This window comes from Anneissia japonica, unplaced genomic scaffold (genome assembly GCF_011630105.1).
Source record: "Anneissia japonica isolate Jap-2015-1 unplaced genomic scaffold, ASM1163010v1 scaffold287936_len456577_cov159, whole genome shotgun sequence".
NCBI classification, from domain to species: domain Eukaryota; kingdom Metazoa; phylum Echinodermata; class Crinoidea; order Comatulida; family Comatulidae; genus Anneissia; species Anneissia japonica.
Window position 1 is genome coordinate 213,018 of NW_022718077.1, and position 19,474 is coordinate 232,491.

At 32.7% G+C, this 19,474-nt stretch overlaps 2 protein-coding genes across 3 annotated transcripts in view; one reads left to right on the forward strand and one right to left on the reverse strand.

Annotated features, from left to right (window-relative positions):
• LOC117110434 (DCN1-like protein 4) overlaps positions 1 to 8,326 on the reverse strand; it is a 15,940-nt gene extending 7,614 nt beyond the window's left edge. Inside the window, exons 1-3 of one of the 2 annotated variants that reach the window (XM_033253138.1) lie at positions 8,206 to 8,326; positions 3,438 to 3,535; positions 1,828 to 1,985 (exon numbers count right to left, since the gene is read on the reverse strand). In XM_033253138.1, the coding sequence (XP_033109029.1) occupies positions 1,828 to 1,901 (74 nt within the window). In that variant the 5' untranslated portion in view covers positions 1,902 to 1,985; positions 3,438 to 3,535; positions 8,206 to 8,326. Of the gene's footprint in view, positions 1 to 1,827; positions 1,986 to 3,437; positions 3,536 to 6,863; positions 6,973 to 8,205 lie in introns of those variants that run through there. The other variant, XM_033253140.1, reaches the window with a different exon arrangement.
• A 2,754-nt stretch (positions 8,327 to 11,080) lies between these two features.
• LOC117110437 (cytoplasmic dynein 2 heavy chain 1-like) lies at positions 11,081 to 19,429 on the forward strand. The gene is made up of 9 exons (XM_033253147.1): positions 11,081 to 11,298; positions 11,790 to 11,961; positions 12,658 to 12,808; positions 15,160 to 15,307; positions 15,797 to 15,972; positions 16,918 to 17,113; positions 17,824 to 18,081; positions 18,372 to 18,470; positions 19,286 to 19,429. Exons 1-9 carry the CDS (start codon positions 11,230 to 11,232, stop codon positions 19,427 to 19,429), a joined length of 1,413 nt encoding a protein of 470 aa, XP_033109038.1. The 5' UTR covers positions 11,081 to 11,229.
• Positions 19,430 to 19,474: the final 45 nt, after the last annotated feature.

Sequence of the window (19,474 nt, forward strand, 5' to 3'; positions counted from 1 at the left end):
ATGTAACCAAGTACAGTAGAAAAATAGAGAATGGGGAGGGAGGGGGTACCGAAAAATAGTACTGCTTGTACACTTAATAATTATGAATGACCCCTAAGCTACAATGTCCATTGTCCATATGACCACTGTAGTCAGTGATTAATAAGTAATATCTTGGACCAATTGGTAAATACTAGATCTTGTAATATGCCATTAGAGCTTAAATCTGATCACTTAACTCTTCAAACATAGCTTTTATGTAATGTCTACCATGCAATTACAGTATTTCTTTTTAGCATTTTTTTGCATAGAATATTAAAAATTTATTACCTCTTTCTTTAATAATATGCAGGCATTCATATGATGGCAGTCAATGCCCTTTATAATGATCATGACACCAATAAATAAAATAAAAAACGATATTTTTATCAGATTTTTTTTCAAATTGCTTGTAAAATATACGGAAACACATGTGCTTTATTGTGTAAATAAGCAGTGGCTATTGTTACTCCAGTATTAAACCACTTCCTGATTCTGACTGGATGTTACTTGCATGAATTTGATTAGGACATAATTAGGAATTGGCTTTAGAACCGGCATAGCACTACCCACTGTCTTTTAAATTTTACCAATTTAAGACTACAGTATGGGATATATCTTAGTTTGGGTCAAGCTAACACAATAGCCTCTAGGCTGAACAAGACCTCTACCCATGTACCAGCAAGAATATATACCTATAATTGCTGCGAAGCAGCCAATTCATATTCTTGACAGCAATTTGACCTCTGAAAGGTCATTGTTTGTCAAAAAACAAGGGCCTAAGACGACTGAAAAGCGGAGATTCCATCTTTCGTTCTGCCGGGTAAAATCAGTTACTTTAGGCGACGTTTGTAGACTAACCTACACGTACTGACGCTTGAGTATTACTATTCAGCGTTTTCACTATATTTCTAGGTTTCTTATTTCTTCTATGTTTAATCGGCCCATGTCTCAGCTCAGCCACAATATTTTGAGGCCAATATTATTTACGAACCCAGTTAAACTTATTTACTAGCCTATTTCAGCGTGCTAATTATTACATTTATGCGACGCTTGTTGTAGACTGGCATACACGGTACCAATGCTTGTTTTTACTATGTTTCTACGTCAGCTCGTCAGTGTTCTAATAATAGACAATGGGTCGTGTCTCATATTATTTGTTATATTTTTATTATTCATTATTTTCACTTGACTCGCATAAATAATTTTGTTCAAAGAACATTTACATGCAGTTGTACTTTGCAGCACTTCACTTGCAATTTGCAATTTCTAGTAGTACACCATATACTGTACTTAGACACAGTGAACTGTCGAGTAAGTATGACTGGACAGGACAATTTGAGAGACTGAACCAGATGAAGCCACAAGAGTTTCCTTCTTGATTAAGACACGTCTTACATGTGACACGTTTATTCGTGATACTTTGCAAGCATGTGCAATCTGCACACGCACTTGACGGAATCTGGTTTGTGTCTACTTGTATAAAATACTTAGTCATGTGTTATCTGCACTCTTGCATGAATGTCTTCTTTAAGAAGGTACTAAGATATACTGTGGATTATCAGTACTTATTACATTAATATTATTTATTATCACTTCAAAAAATATTTATAAATTGTCAATACAATCATATTTAATATAAATATAACTAAACCATTATTATTATTATTATTATTATTATTACTACTACTATTCAAAACTGTCATTAGAAATTAAATATCAAAATTTAATTTATGCAAATTTAAATAATAATTACAAATCAAAATACTAAAAAAAAAAACAAAAAACCAATAGTATACTACAACTTACCTGGTTGTTTTCCTTGATTTTTTAGCTTTACAATCATCGATTGGAGGAGAGCGTCTCTTTCGTCTTGGAGGCATGATAACGGAGCTAAACAAATTTCTCGCATGCGAAGACGGCACTCTCCTATCTTGACAAGACGACTCTTGCTCAGGACTTATATTCTGTATAGAATTAATATACTATGAATTAACACTCTGCTCCGGGCATAATATTATTTTTTGGCCTACAAGATTTGTAAAATATCCATAATTAAAAGAAATTAAAATGGAAGCTGCAAGTCTAACCTAGACCTATTACTAGGCCTTTAACTACCCCCTTTTTCAACCTTTTATCTCAGTTTTTAAATAATTAAAATCTGTATCCCATTAACAGTTCCCAAGCTATGTGTCTAAGAAAAATCAGTTACTGTAGTACAGCATATAAAAAAATTGTTTTTTCCCGAGCCTGGATTTACTGATTTACAAGACTATCTGGAGGCTACTCTAGAGGTAGAGTTTCCATAGATACATTACCTTTTAATGTCATCTTGTAGTACTACCCAATAATCAATATTTCATGTATCACATACAGAAGCAAAGTATTCAAAATTAAGCGCAGTAGAGAATTACATATTTCCGAACATGATTTGCATACTATTCCTTTTTACAAGATTTTTTTTCTCATTGATATTGATTTCTTTTGTAGTGATTTTCTAGAATGACTCAATAACCAAGATAGTGGAAACACACTGCATTCATTTAATGTTAACAGTACTATTTTAAGAGTTTCAAATTTTGTAAGTTCTCCTAATATAGGTCTCCCAGAATTAATAGCCATTTTGGGGCTGAGGTTTCTATGGTGTTTAGTTGATTTGGTCTCTAATTAGAAGAATAAAGATAAGAGACATATGTTAATATGGGACCACAGAAATGTAGTCTTTAATTGGAGCGGTCTTTAATTAGAGGGATACCTGTATTGTAACATTGTTTCTCTGGGAATGTGATGTTTGGCTGGCCAGATACTTCAGTAGTTTTAAAATTTATATGCTGAACATGGGTTAATGTCTTCTTTCTGTCTTATTTATTTAATTTATTATTTATTTATTTCAGTATAAAATACATACATCCATGGCCGGCAGTTAAAAACTGAAGTGTTTCTGGTTTTTCATGTAGAGGGCCCCTGAATATCAGCCTAGCTGGAAGGGTCACCCTCTATAAAGATGGTTGAAATTTAAAAATAAATAAATAAATCCACTTTTCTATGAATGGGATTGGGCAACAATATTGATTGTGCTGGTTCCAGAGTTTAGAATAAAGATAATAAATATAATTGGTTTACTAATTATTATTATTATTATTGGTCATTATTTTTATTACAATTAAGTAAAAGTACACCCATAATTATATCACATGGTCATATAAAGAATGTAGTGATTGATATAAACAGTTTAAAGTAATTGCGTTTATTTTTACTTTATATAGTTCTTTAGTTGTGAGGAAGAAATAATGATTTATCAGAAGATTTATAGGTGGCCACAGGCATGACACAATTAAAGAAGATATTTACATTGATGACGGTACCCTAAAAAAAAGGCCAAAAATAAAATGAAAAATTTAATCTTTATTAATACTTACTAATTTTGTGAATGATGCTGCTAGTGATTTACTTTGATTTTGTTTTCTAGATCCCTCCACCTTGACTCACAACTTCCCTGACAAAGTTATGGAGTTTTCTGAAAAAGAAGAAAACAACAGTGGCGCATAATATACAGTAATGTATACTGTGAGTCACTCTTAAAGCCACTTGGGCCAGTGGGGCGGCGACAACCAAGTTTACAGGATGTAAACCCAAGACCAAGTCACTGAAAGATGTGACATACAAATGCAAAAACCTGACAAAGAAAAATATAAAAGTTTTCTTTATTTTTATTTAGTGCCCATCACTGCCTTGAAATCTTAAAAAATAAGACGTAAATTTCTTCTTCGAACAAATAAATGATTAAGACATTAATTCCTACTGTAGGGTAACCTAAGAAAGTTTTAAAATACAAAAATACGTTATTTTCACATGTAAAATGAACATAAAACAATTAACTATAATAATGCCTAAATTGATTAAACTGTAATAAAATATTTCAGTCATGAAAAGAGTGATGTAATAAAAGAGATTACACATTCTTATTTCGAACATTGCACTTAATTAAATTTGTAATTAATCATCACTCGTAATGACTTCCTATTGTACTTGTGAATTATTATTATTATTATTAAAATGATGTTAAGAATGATGAAAATTTTCGAAGACCAGACAGAGAAGAACAGGGACAATCACAATAGAAAAAAAAAGAAGAAAGAGAATAAAACATGAAAGAAAAGAAAAAAAGAAAGTGAATAAAACATGAAAGAAAAGAAATGTAAAAAAAAACCATGAGTTTGAGGTTGAATGAAAAAAAAAAGTTCATTTTATTATTTGGTAAGACAAAATTACTGTATGTAAGAAAATGGACTGGTTGGAACAAACCACTTTGTTTATAATGAACATCCAAAACACATTCCGACAAATTTATGGGTCACCCAACTGGGATGTCCATATTAAATCAAATTCTGAAATTGAACCTAATGAATGATCCTGGAGGAAATGAATTGGAATTGAATTGGGATCAAAACCTTGAATTTGGCTGTGAGTTGATCTCTTTCATTTAAATAAACGGTCCAAACCACATGAGCCAAGTAAAGTCAATTTTAAACAGACTGGAATTTATGTCAAAGTCAACAATTTGAACTGGCATTTGTAGATAGAATATATTTAATTTTGTATCTAAATTCTGTACTACATTAATAATAAAGAAATAGATTGAAATTTGTTATTGATTTGTTTGTAATTTATGACTTTTAGGCAGAATATATCAAACAATAAACTGTTTGTTATATAATGTAAACTATATATGCTATCAATTGAAGCATTTAGTTATGTTTCGTTTTGTTTTTTTTTTCAGCCAGAGAATACTGTTTTCTTTCCTTCTTTTTATTGGTGTTTTCATTTGTTATAAGATATTTATTTTATTTTTAAGGGAGGGGAGAGGGGAGAGAACACTAAACTGTACTTAAATGATAAAAAAAACTTGTATTGCTGTACCTTTATGTTCATGAACTTTGGGTGGAAATAAAAAATAAATTGTATGAAATAAAATGAATTATTTGCCTCTTTTGCAATTGGTTTTTAAAAAGTCGTAATAATTTTCATAGCAAACTGACTATCCTTGTATTGCATTATTTTATTTATTATAAATGTATATATGTTTATTTTCTCTCTTCTTAATCTTAAGCAAAAGCACTTTGAGACTTGCAGTTGTGCATAATGCGCTATATTTAGCAGATTTATCATTATTATCGTAAGCAAAAACCTCGAAAAAAAAATTTCAGTAATAGATTTTGAAACCAGTTTTAAAATAAATTGTAATTAATGTTAATGTGTTTTTACAATTGGTGAATTCAATGTCTGACTTCCATGTGAATCACTCTAAATGATAATTCCAGGCATTCAATTTGCCATTGTATTCTCTAATTAATAAATTAGAACAGGTTTTTCATTACCTGTATAATTGAACAATCAATAAAACTGAGAGCATTGCAATTGGATATGCTTCTACAGTACTACAGCATTGAGATTTTGCATCCCCAAAAAATGAAAATCAATGTATAAAAATAAAATACTGTATTTATTAAAATTAAAACTATTTACTGTATTTTTTAAATGCGCTGATGTAACTGCTGCAGCGTTATGGAATACTCCCCCAGGGAGCTTGAGTTTGTGTTTCATGGGCGTTTAATCCAATGACCTGGGTATTGATATCATGGGGTGCACAGAGAGCTTAACAATATGTGCTACTGTATATAAGTCTACCATTATTATTATTTATTTATTTATTGTGGAGAAGTGTTTTTGTAGGGGTGTTTACTTGAGGGAAGCATTTATTCCAGTGTAAAATGGATACATGCTCAAATAATCGCCCCCTAATTTCACTGTACAGGGGTAAGTATAAACTACAACATATCATTACTGTCAAAATGCGCTTCGGCGTGATCACAAAGATTATTGATCCAAACCAGGTTACAAAAAAAAAAAAATGTAATTGTACTGGAGAAGAACATTAAAAGAATGTGTTGATAATGATGTTGCTTTCATTAGTTTTGTTTACAAACATTGAGGTGGGAGGGAGGGGAGGGAAGTTTATTTGAGGGAAAAAAACTAAATGCATGGGGTGTTTAATCAAGGGGGAATTTATTTCGAATGGGACTCGGAAGAGGGCATTTATTTAATATGCGGGTTTATTCAATAAAGTGTATCTTATCTTATCTTATTCAAAGCGTTTATCACACTTTCCAGCTTTGTTATTTCATACAGATTCAATACATCAGTGGAGACTTAAAAATCCAATTAAACCGTTAAAATATTTAACATAATTGAATAAGGATATAAAGTAACAATTTAAAATAATAAATTATCATTATTATCATGAATATTTTTTATTAACATGATACATTATCATTTAAATTGCATATATAATGGATGGTAATTTAGACATTTCTGGGATACATATCAACTGTCTATTTAATGTCGATGTCTTCATACCCCTAAAGCTGAAATTCTGTAGCTTTCATGCGTACGTAATATATTAAACCTGCTGCTGTACGAGAACAGCCTAAAAGAATGATAAGGCCACATGTTGTTTCATCAGCAGACGAAATCGATCAAATAACTTTTTCTGATTTGGTAATTACCTCATTTAAAATGTACATTACTAATTAAGATTTCTGGTAAATTTTTGTATAGACTTAATCTATATCTATTCCTGATGATGCTATTGCAGAATAAAATAAAATGGGCTTTTTTTGTGTGATCTTTATTCCAATCAATTAAATCATTATATATTTATTTGGCAATCAAATTTAGACAAATCAAAACCAAAGAACAGATTATAGATGCCTAGGAAGAATGCTTTAATTAACACCAGAATACATATTTATAAGCAAAAAAATTATCATGCTGTACAGACATACTTCTGTGGTTCAGGCTGCAAGGAATATTACTGAATTTCTGATTATTATAAGGTCTGAATTTCCTTCCAAATATACTACCCACTAATTCAGTGAACATCATGTTTACCATGTGCAGCAGGTGTAGGCCTACAATACAAAGGATTAAATCATTAAGTAGATTAGCAAATGAAAGTATACAGATAAAGCCAAACAATGGAATTTGCATTAAAATGACAGTAACAAGCTTTTTATGGATGATATAGATAATGTTTTGCATTGGAGATAGGCCTACATAAAAAAAAATATTAAAAAATTATGTAGCCTTAGATAAGATAGTATAATACATTTCGACATTAATTATGTTATCATCAGGAATGTAGCCTAACCTTATGACATAGCCTTAGGCATACGTTAATGTAAGATTTAGTCAGAAACTAGCCTTTACTTTATGAATTTATAGACAAATATGTGCAGACACTACTTTTCATTCTAGCATAGGTAAAAAGAAATATACACTTAATAGTTATAAAATATTTTTAAAAAATTATTAACTATACAGTAAATCTGTAAAATATACAGAAGTTGAATTAAAAATAAAAAAATAAATCATTCCCCTAGCTAGGCCAGTAATATTTGACATTAGGCCCTAGGGATTATTATTATTATTCTTGGTATTTATTCAATAAAAAAAATTATATAATGTACATAAAATTGTTACTGATAGTGTCAGCACAAGCTGAAGAATTGCAAAGAATGTTATTGTAAAAACGTGCACATTTATATAAATTATGGTAGACACAAACTGTTACCATAATCCTATCACCTACTTTCAAAGGCAGTTTGAACTCCAATCGTTTGTTGCTACTCTTTAGCTAGCTCAATGATGTCATCAAGCTAAACCCAACTGCAGACGTCTAGCCTAGCTAGGCTTCTGAATACGTACATTGCCATGCTACGCGAGAACAAGCCGAATTAGCTGAGCTAGCCTCTCTAGACTAGGAGGAAAGTAAACACCGGTTCAGTTTATAAACTGATATCGATACAATTACAACGAAAAAAGCTGACTATAAAAACTTTAAACCAAAAAAAGTTAAGTTATTTACAGAAAAACACTTTTTCATACTCTCATACCCCAGTATGAAGCCGGGATCACAGTGTCAAAAGACGGTTCCTCCCCCAAACACTGCTACGTACAATCCACTGACAGTGTGGTGTGTCGTTTCTTTCATTCGACAGACGAAGCTGAGTCAATAACCGAGTCATGATTATCTGAACTCCAACGAGCCATAACTTGATACTCCTTACACCAATAATGAATCTAACTCGTCAGACAACACCTTAATTTATATAAACTTAAACTTACATATATTTTGACGTACAAAACAGGTTACAGAATGTTTTTCACAGGCTTTTTCTCAACAGAGACATCTCAACATTCATTCATTTCCCGACCGTCGGTCTATCAACATGACTTCTGCGACTGCGCAAATATATTACATGCCGCAATAGATATGTTGCAAATTCTTATTCGTTGAAGCTTTAGATTAAGTAGTTTAATCCAATCAACATGCTCGTTTCATACAGTCGTCTAATTTTATCTCGACATTCCTATTTTCCGACGATGGAGAGAAGGGCGAAAGTTGATATGATGACCATTTAATGATAAGGTTGTTTAGTTATTTTTCAGTTTTGAATTTCATTCATTTGGTAGGAAAAGTAAAGCATCTAATTTTCAATAATATGCTATGTTACACACAATGGTGTTTTCTTTGTCGAATTCGATAATTAGGTTAGGAATTATCTTACATAGAAACCAGACGCCTTGGTCTTGACAACCACTACTCATACATACATACTGCGGCCGCCGATCGTCGGTTGCTGCACCACCAGCATGACCTCTCTTGTGCCTAGCCTAGGCTAAGGGCCTAGGCTAGTCCATGACTTAGTGTAAGATATAAGGATCTACTGTATTTCTGGAGCCTCTAGACAAGGAGGCCCCCGAGTAGACTACTTTATCCATAAAATTCTAGCCAGTTTGTAGGTTATCTACAATTCAACCTTAATACCTTCTCTTTTGTTGACCAAAAACTAAGGAAGGCCTAGGGGCCTAGGCTGGGGGGGGGGCTAGGCCTAAATAAATTAGCGTAAAGGCACAACAAAGGCTAGGGCCGCCTAGGTAGGCCTATTTATGTCTGTTTTGTGGCACTCTGTGGGTGCTAATACGGTTTCGCATCCGGCCGTAAAATTAATTACTAATTATTTAACACAATTATTCAATACTAATAATAATACATTCCTTGATGATTTGACTTTCCAATAATCCACTTATTATCCAATAATTATGGTTTCTAATTAAGTTAATAACCATTAATTAAGAACGTCTTCCAGTGCACTATTTTCATACCCGGCTTGTAGTACATGTCAACAACTTTGCGGTGTTGCCAGAATCTGGGCAAAATTATACCGTGGTTGCCAGGTGTGTGCTGAGTTAAGCCTGCCTAGTGGAAATACTAATAGTATGAATGTCACTCAAAATGTTATTCTACTTTTCGCTTTTATATTATCTTCATCAAGAAAAAAACATACTACAAAGAGATGAACTACAAAACAATACAAGTTTCCAGAAATTCTAATGCAGTGCAATAATTAGTCACAAAAATTACAATTGGGTACAAGTTATATGACAGACGCTGGAAACCTCGACAGTCGTTGACTATGGTGCAACAGAGCAGAGTTGATTGTGTTGAGCGATCGGGTGTTACTATTGATATACATTACTGTCCCAATTATTGGTTTATTAACTTAATTAGAAACCATAATTGTGGAATAGATGCGATACTGTATTAGCGGTTCCTATGTGTGTTAAAAAAGGTAAAATAGGTAAAACATACAGTATGTTTTACCTATTTTACCTCTACACTTGGTTGTAACATCGGCATCTGATAAAAATTGTTTTCCTATAGGATTTTGAGAAGTCTGGACTACTACTAAACCACTGCAACCGATGCCACAATGCGGTCAGGAGACTCAAGGAAGGATTTTATCCTCACCACATGTGGAAACTATTTCTCAATAGATGTCTCAAGCCCAGAACTTACCGGCCTTCATGGTACAGTTGAAATTAATTCATTTCTGGACGATGGAAATGTTCCAGTGCTCGCAGCGAAGATAAAACAAAGAGCAGGAGATAAAGCTGTTCAACTCTCCAATAAAGTATGTATTTCAATATTTCAACATTCAAAATGGACATCATATGTGACAAAGACAAGCCAAACCAGTCGCTCGTCGCAAAAATCGATTTTGAGTTATTAATACAGGGTTAAAGAGTAAAATAATAGCTATAAAATGGTTAAAAAAATCATTCAAATCCGACATTTCCTTATGAAGTTACAAGCCTTTAAGCATACAGCTGCTTAAAGAACAATATATGAGAAATCAGCCTTCAAATTTTATGATTTCAGGCATTTCTCATGCAGAAACTATCATAAAATCTTTAAAAAGTGTTGTTTTAACATTGAAATTGGGAAAAATAATAGCACAGCATGATGTATAGATACATAAACCTCAGTTTGGTGAAATAAAATAGATTTTTTAAAATTTTACATTCTGGCATGTTTTTGCTATTGTCTCTGAAACACAATCGAGTGACTGGTTTGGCTTGTCTTTGCCACATATTTATATTATAACAATCAAAGGCAATACTTCACGAAAAAGTTTGTTATCCTATGTAATTAAGTTTCTTTAATTACATTAAATAAAACACCAATAAGATAAGAAATCAATATCAATAGAAAAATAATTCTTACATGTTTTGGCTCAATTCTTGGATCATTTTCTAAAGATTTATTGAGATACACATTAGATACAAATAAACAAGAGTCTGGTGTTGCTAAACAGCAGGTGTTCACACCTCACAAACTAGACAAAAAGATTTCCTTTTTAGAATAATTGTTTATTCATCCTCCATCATGGAGGAAAATAAGTTTTGACTCCATGGTCTAAATACACCAGGCAGTTCTGAAAGCTCTGTGAATATACTTAAGATGAAGCTTTGGATAAATTTAACCTTGACATATGTCAGTGTATGTAGTCATGTATTACCGACATTAATAATATTAGTAATTTATTTTTATTCCTAATTTCAAAATATTTTGGCCTGTTGAATGGAATATTCTATTATTATTATTCCCTAATTTTAAAATATGGATCTTTTTACTGTGAAGGTGGAGAACTAGGCAGATTTGTGCAGCGTAAACTATGTGGCCATGACATCTGGCGGGACCCATTCTACCGTGTCCGCGAAGCTCTACAGAGGGCGATCTCTATTTGCGACAAGTGGATCCTATTGTGTGAGAAGTTGACAGGTCAGATCTGGAGGACTGACCCCATGAACCCGTGGAAGGGTGAGAAGTTCAGTCCAGAGGGCCTGTCTCAACTGTCAGCTAGGCTACAGGAGGTTAGTTGATTTAGTAAAAAATACAATATAAAGTAAATATTAAATAAAATGATAATAAATGAAAGTGTATATTGAATAAAATTACACAGGAAGATGAATGCTTTTTTTCTGGTAGAAAATGACATAGCTCTGTCATGAAATGGTTTGGAGCAGAGAATATAATGACATTATTTTTATATATAAAATATCAATTAATCAAATAATATGACCATTTCATTGTATGATTTGCTTTTATTTAAGGATCATCAGGAATAATGCATAATATAAAAAGACAAACTGTATATAGTCACCAGAAGTCACCAGCAATCTAATTAATATGTATATTTTTAAATGAGGCACTATCCAATCAGAGAAGAGTAGTTATCAGGCCTTGAAAGTATTGAGAATAAACAATTCTAAGAAAAAGAATAACAAATGTAGATTATTAAATTTATCGATCAACTTAAAACTACATATTTATTTATTTTATATTTGTTTCTTTGTGCCTAAAGGTCATGACCTTGCGAAGCATCCATGAACAACTGATCAGGCTACTATCAGCTGGAGAGCAACAAGAGCTGAGGACCGGTGATGCATTCAGCCCATTTGCTGGCCTCAACCCTTTGCAGTATAATCCATACACTCAGCCCCTATGGAGGGCTGCCGTGTCTCAGTATGAACGAGGTATGTAGCTCCATGTGTATGTATGTGTCTGGGTTATTTTTTGTTAAGTTTGGTCTACACTATCAAGGTTTATGTCATAAATCTGTGTGATTTGCCCATAATGATGTCATATCACATACATATATGGGCAAGAAGATGTTAATATTACACTTATATAATGGCAAATCACAGGTATTTGTCACTCAAAATTTGATAGTGAGGAAATGCTTTAGAAAAATGGATAGCTACTTTTATAAGAGAGTAATCAACAAATTCTTAACTCAATAAAAAAAATTTGAGAGCAGCTTAGCTTAGTCTGCTACACTGGTTGTAGCCACTGTTTGTGCACTGAACCGTGACGATATCTTTATCCCCGGTTCAATAATTCCCATCACTGCTCTTCTTGTATTTAAGCTGGAGGGCTGAAATGCAATTTACAATAGCGCACCGTAGTTTTGATGGGACGTTTAGGCCATTGGTCCCATGTGCATTATGGCCCATGTTCGTTAAAGAACGCAGTACACTCTTTGGAAAAGAGTAGGGGTTTGTCTCCTAGTGTACTGCTCAATCACCACCGGAAAGGACCCCACTTTAGACTTTCATGGGGTTTTTTGGGGTTTTTACACCAGATAAATCCATCGATCCATCCAACAAATGCTTACTTGGCTGCGTACTTGGATATTTATGGAATATCTGTCTGTTTTTTTGTTATCACAGCTATGGGGCCAGCAGAACAGAGAATTGCAGGAAAATTAAGAGCTCAGTTTCGCAACTTGAGCAAGAACTCGCACCAGTTACTGCGGGAGTTCCAGCGTTATAAGGAACTCATCAAAAGAGACAGTGTCAAAAAAGAGTTGGTATCAGAAAGGTAATAAACTTTTTTCATTACACCTGAAAAACTGTGGTAGTCAAGGAAGTTTGCATCAAAATAGTTGGGTATAAAAATGACAAATACTCTTTCACAATTCACTCTGTAAGTAAACTTTCTGATATAAGATTACCATACAAAATACAGATATATCAGGGCTAGAAATTTACTTTTTTAGCCACTAGCAACCTATTGCTAAAATGTGCTAGTTTTTAAAAATGTAACTAGCAAAATGAGCTGCTCAACTAGTAAAATATATTGATACCAACTCACCATATTATTTTCGGAAAATAAATTGTATGAAAATAACTAATGATGTACTTCTATAAATTTGTGTGTTAAATGTTTTAATATAATAATTTCTGTTATGGTGAGTGTATTACAATAAATATCACAAAGAAATAGCCAAAATGAGTATAAAAAAATCGATTTCTATACCTTGTACATTTATTCACTTGAGTGTCAGAACATTTTCAAAATAAAATAAAAAATCAGATACAAAATAAAATAAAAAATCAGATACAAAATAAAAATTTAATATATATACTTAATTTATTTTTTAAAAATAAGTTAAGTTTATCATTCATTTAATTTTTATTTTGTATCTGTGATTTTGTTTTCATATTAAATATGTACTGCTTATTGGAATTTTTCAAAATAATATATTTATAAACAATAAAATTTATTTTATATTAATTTTATATCATATTATTTTGAAAATTAAAAAAAAAATATACTTGTTTAGTGTCACACCCTCAGAAATGTTCAGGGGCGGGAGGGGGAAGTTTTTTTTTGCCAGACTAGCCTAGGCCTAGCTAGTAGGCAGGCTTAGCTAGGGGCTGGCCTAGAGATTTCAAAAACTAAATTGGTAGCAAGCCAAATCTTTGACAGAAAAAGGCCATAACAGAAACTCAATTTTACATAAAAGATTTGTTTGTTCAATATTTATTTTTGATAGGCCTTGGTCTTTTAAAGCTGGGGCTAGACGTTTTGTAGGCGGCCACTGGTGCAGTAGTAGGCCTAGCCTAGGCCTAGGTTAGGAGGTCTACTAGGCCTAGCCAGACTAGGCTCTAGTAGGCTAGGCCTAAAACATCTGCCAATTGAAGCCTAGGTTGTAACCTATTATTTGTCTTGGCTTCATAGTAAATTATTATTATCATATGATATCTGAAACATTGTTTATTATCTAAAAAGAACCAAATTAAATATGTTCGCCTTTACTACCGATCGTATCGCCCGTGAATTCCATCAACAAACACATGTGAGGAAAGTGATTTTTTTCTGCACACTGCTTAATTACCTTAGCTTGTTGCAAGGTTTAAAATAATTAATGTTGGTGGCGCACTTCACATCATGTTCCTAGTGCTCAAGATGAAAAAAAAACCAATAGCGCACCGTAGTTTTGATGGGACGTTTAGGCCATTGGTCCCATGTGCATTATGGCCCATGTTCGTTAAAGAACGCAGTACACTCTCTGGAAAAGAGTAGGGGTTTGTCTCCTAGTGTACTGCTCAATCACCACCGGAAAGGACCCCACTTTAGACTTTCATGGGGTTTTTTGGGGTTTTTACACCAGATAAATCCATCGATCCATCCAACAAATGCTTACTTGGGTGCGTACTTAGATATTTATGGAATATCTGTCTGTTTTTTTGTTATCACAGCTATGGGGCCAGCAGAACAGAGAATTGCAGGAAAATTAAGAGCTCAGTTTCGCAACTTGAGCAAGAACTCGCACCAGTTACTGCGGGAGTTCCAGCGTTATAAGGAACTCATCAAAAGAGACAGTGTCAAAAAAGAGTTGGTATCAGAAAGGTAATAAACTATACATTAACTGTTTTCATTACACTTGAAAAACTGTGGTAGTCAAGGAGGTTTGCATCAAAATAGTTGGGTAAAGAAGTGACAAATACTCTTTCACAATTCACTCTGTAAGTAAACTTTCTGATATAAGATTACCATACAAAATACAGAATGATGCTGTAAATATTTTCTTCACAGTATATCAATTTTATATCGTTTAAGTTAATTATTTAATTCATCAATGACAATTAAATATGTATCTTGAGAATACCTCTATATCCTTATAATTACCAATGTTCCCTAAATGGAACACCCCTTCTAAGGTAATAGAACATTACTCCCAGCATGGTTTATAATTCATCAATATAGTTATAAGTAGCAATACAGTAGCAGATTGCCTCTTGTGATATTTGATTTGCATTTCTACTGAGTTTTGATATATACAGACTGGAGAAAGTATTGAATTGATATCATGATTTTATGGTTTGAGGAGAATTCACAAGCAAAAGAAATTATATTTTGATCTCTCATTATCTTACGCATTACAGAGAAACACTTCTGCAGCAGCTTCAGCAATATATTAAGAACATCAAGGAGGATTTCAACACCAGAGTGAATGAGGGCAAGCCAAAGCTAGGCAAGAATCTGCCAGAGGTTACTAACAACATTGTCTGGGTCAGGCAACTAGAGGCAAAGGTTTGTGTCTGCTCCTCTTTATTCAAGTTGTATTTTGTAGCTTTTAACAGAAAAATATTGGAATAATATAGTTGAAAGTATGTTGCGAGATGGAAAATATTAAAGAACCCAGCAATTAAGTATATATCTTTGTTTTTTTATGTATTACTTATTTCCTTTATGAATTGCTCTATAAGGAATTATGATAAATGGACTTAAGTGTTATTGAACTGATATTGTTAAGTTAAGTGTTATTGAAAAGATAAGATAATTTCTATTGTACAATCAATAAAGTATGTGAAATTTTATTTTCTTTAGATAATAAATACAAGTCAGTCACAAAACATTTTTTAAAGCCAAACAACTACAAAACTAAGCTACAATAGGGTTAAAGAAACATAAAAAAAAATTAATTTTTCAGTAATTTTTATTGTTAATAGTTGTTGTAAATGATATTTTGAAGTTTACGAAAAACTTTTGAGTCAATTAGATCTTTGCGTTTCTCTTTAGGTTGAAGAAACAAGCAACACTGCGGAAGCATTGCTAAATGATCTCTCAGGTTTCAGTCGATTCAGAAAAGATGCGGTGGAACTTCTGGAGGAACTGCACAACTGGCGGCAAGATCAGTTTGATACCTGGTCACAGGATACTCTGGCAGCCATCGAGGACACAAGGAAGCCTCTTGGGTAGGATGATAATGGTCACCATGGTGTTTTGGAGATTGAATATCCCTCCATTTAACGACCATTTTTGGAACCTCACAGGTCTTTAGCAGCTATGATCTACAATTAAAATGATTAAGATAAAAGAAATTTGGAAATTTAGGACCAAAGAAAAGTCTTTAATTGGAGGTGGTCTTTATTTGAAGGGTTCTTTAATTAGAGGAAAACATGTTTAGATAATAAGAGCCTGAACTGTCATATTGTGCATTTGCACTCTGTGAAGGTAATTCTGATGAGTATATTAATGGATGGTTATATGTGATGGAGCATGCATGGTATTATGGGAAGTCAGCCTCAGCATTTGATCAAATTATGTATTATATTGTAAAGGTTTAAATATTATCCACTGCACTGTGGGAAATTAACCAGATTTATACATTGCATTATGGGAAAATTAACATCAGCATTTGATCAAATTATGTATTATATTGTAAAGGTTTAAATATTATGCATTGCACTGTGGGAAATTAACCAGATTTATGCATTGCATTATGGGAAATTAACATCAGTATTTGATCAAATTATGTATTATTTATATTGTAAAGGTTTAAATATTATCCATTGCACTGTGTGAAATTGACAAGATTCATTCATCATTTGTTCATATGGGAACTCGACATCAGCATTTGATTAAATTATGTATTGTAAAGGTTTAAATGTTATGAATTATGTATTGCATTGTGGGAAATTAACCAAATTTATGCATTGCATTATGGGAAATTAACATCAGCATTTGATCAAATCAGGTATCGTATTTTAAAGGTTTAAATATGAATTATGCATTGCATTATGGGAAGTTAACATGTATTATTAATGCATTCCATTGTTAGAAGTAAGGAACAAGGAACATGTGATGAATTATACAGATGATAACTTATCTCTTTTTAAGATTTTATATTTTTTTTGTAGTTTGCAGACAACGGGGCGTTTAATGGACTTTGATACCAAAGACAACAAACTAGTTGTCAATTATGGTGACAAGTTAGTGACTTTGCTACGAGAGGTCCGTCAACTTCAAGGCCTTGGCTTTGCAATACCAGCGAAGATTCAGCACACAGCGAATGTTGCACAGAAGTTTTATCGTCATGGGGTCATTCTGAAACAGGTATGCAAATTATACACTATAAAATATTAATAATAATCATAATAATAATAATATGTTAGACTTATATAGTGCTTGATGCCAACAAGGCCTCTAACCGCTTCACATTATTACCCCCGGTCACTGGATCAACCGCATATGGAACACATACTCAGTTCCCTGGGGAGAGTTCCATAATGTTGCAGCTAGTAATCAGTGCATTTTGTGTTTGAACCTACCAGGTACCCACTTGTACACCTGGGTGGAGAGAGGCAACTGTAGGTAAAGTGCCTTGACTAAGAACACAAGCAAAATGCGCAAAAAAGAAATTGAACCTTTGACCTCAAGTTTGAGAAGGAGAATCGCAACTGTTGTGCCAAAAGTGCTCCTACCTAATAATATAATTTTTTTTAAATATAATTTACTGTCGCAGTGAACTTTATATCCATTCTAGACAGCAGTTCATATATTTATTTTATTGTTAATCTTATTATCACAACACAGAGAATATGTTTTTTTATGTTTGCAAATAAATTTATTTAAAGATGCTTTTTGAGGAGTTTCAAAATGTGCATCCAGATCTAAGAAATATGAAATACTTATTTAATGTATTATATATATATATAATTTTTTTTTATTGATTATATCCAATGTATTTAGCAGTATGTAATGTATCTAATGTGTTGTATAGCAGTACAACAGAAACATGTGACTTACGAATTTGCATATTACAGGTGGCTCATTTCCATAACACAATAGCTGAACAGATGATTCCGAGTCAGCGTCCGATGATGTTGACCTCAGCAATAGCTTTTCAAAACATCATCAAAAACCCAAAGAAAGGCGCGAAGGAATCTGACGGCAAGTTGCAGGTAACTTGGGATAACCCGGAAGAACTGGAAGCCTACATTCAGAAGCTGCAGTCGGCTGCCGAGCGACTGACAACGGAGAACAGACGACTACGGAAGATTCACAACACAATTGCAGAAAAGGTAAATTCTAATCCAATTAGAAGGAACTGTCTTTGATATGTTTAGGGCAAAGTGCTATATCAGATATTATGAATTTATTGTTGTTTGCTATTGCTATTTTTAATGTGATTGTATTTGTAGCTTCACCATAATTAACGCTCTCATAACCATCACCGTGGTTGTTATTATTATGACATTATTCAGAACTTAAGTTTTCCTCTTATTGATATTCAAAAATATGCAAAAATACATATAATGAATATAATGAACAAAACTGACAATAATGATTATGAGTAAATTATTAATTACAGGTTGTATATCTGATGAATGTTGACTTGCTAAGACAGCCATCACGGTGGAAAGAAGGATTGAATGAAATCAGGAACATTATGGCAGATCTACACAGCAAGGTATTTGACAACAGCCAGTCATTCAGTCTGTCATTCAATCAATCAATCAATCAATCAATCAATCAATCAATCATTTAATCATTTAATCAGTCATTTAATCAATCAATCATTCAATTACACATTCAGTTGCTCAATTAATCAGTCAGTCACTCTATCAATCGGTCAATCATATATTATCAATCAATCATTTACAATCTGTCAGTCATCAATCATTCATTTATAAATGAATTGCTAAATCATCAATAGATCAATCAGTTACTCTGTCAATCAATCAGTCTAACAATCCATCAATTTTCCGGTTGGTCAGTTGGATCAGCTTTATCATCACCATTATTATCATCATCTGGTTTTTAATTCAATGTTAGGCGGAACTTTTTTTATTTGGTTTCGCAAACTTACTTTGTTAAGGGTCATCAGAGGAGAACGGAAAGAAATAAAAATAAAATTTTGGTTTTTCATTTAGCAAATAGTTTTGCCAAAAATTGGAAAAAATAAAAAAGTTTTATTGGTTAATGTAAATGTGTAGTAATGAGATTGTTAAATGCCTTAAATTTATATAATTAGGAAAAAACTAGGACGAATACATACCATATTTCTGGTAATTTCAAGGCAGTGGCGGGCATAATAAAAATAAAGAAAAAGTTTTATTTTTTTATGAAATTTTCATTTTTTTTTGTGGCAGAGGGTGCGCTAATTGTCCAAAAATAAACTTTTATTTTTTTTTGAAATCAACATTATTGGCGGCGGCTTCGCTAAACAAGATATAAGCTTAGTTTCGCCTTAAATAACAAAATGTGTGTCTGTGATGTTTGTAGGGCTATAAGTTAGAGGATATGAAAACATGGAAACTGCACTGGGACAGACAGCTGTACAAGGCCTTGGAGCACCAGTATCAAATGGGGCTAGAGGCATTGCATGAGAATCTACCTGAGATCAAGGTAGAGATTATATACAGGTAAATTCTCAAATTATCAAACACACATATTTAAGGAAAAAATGAAAGG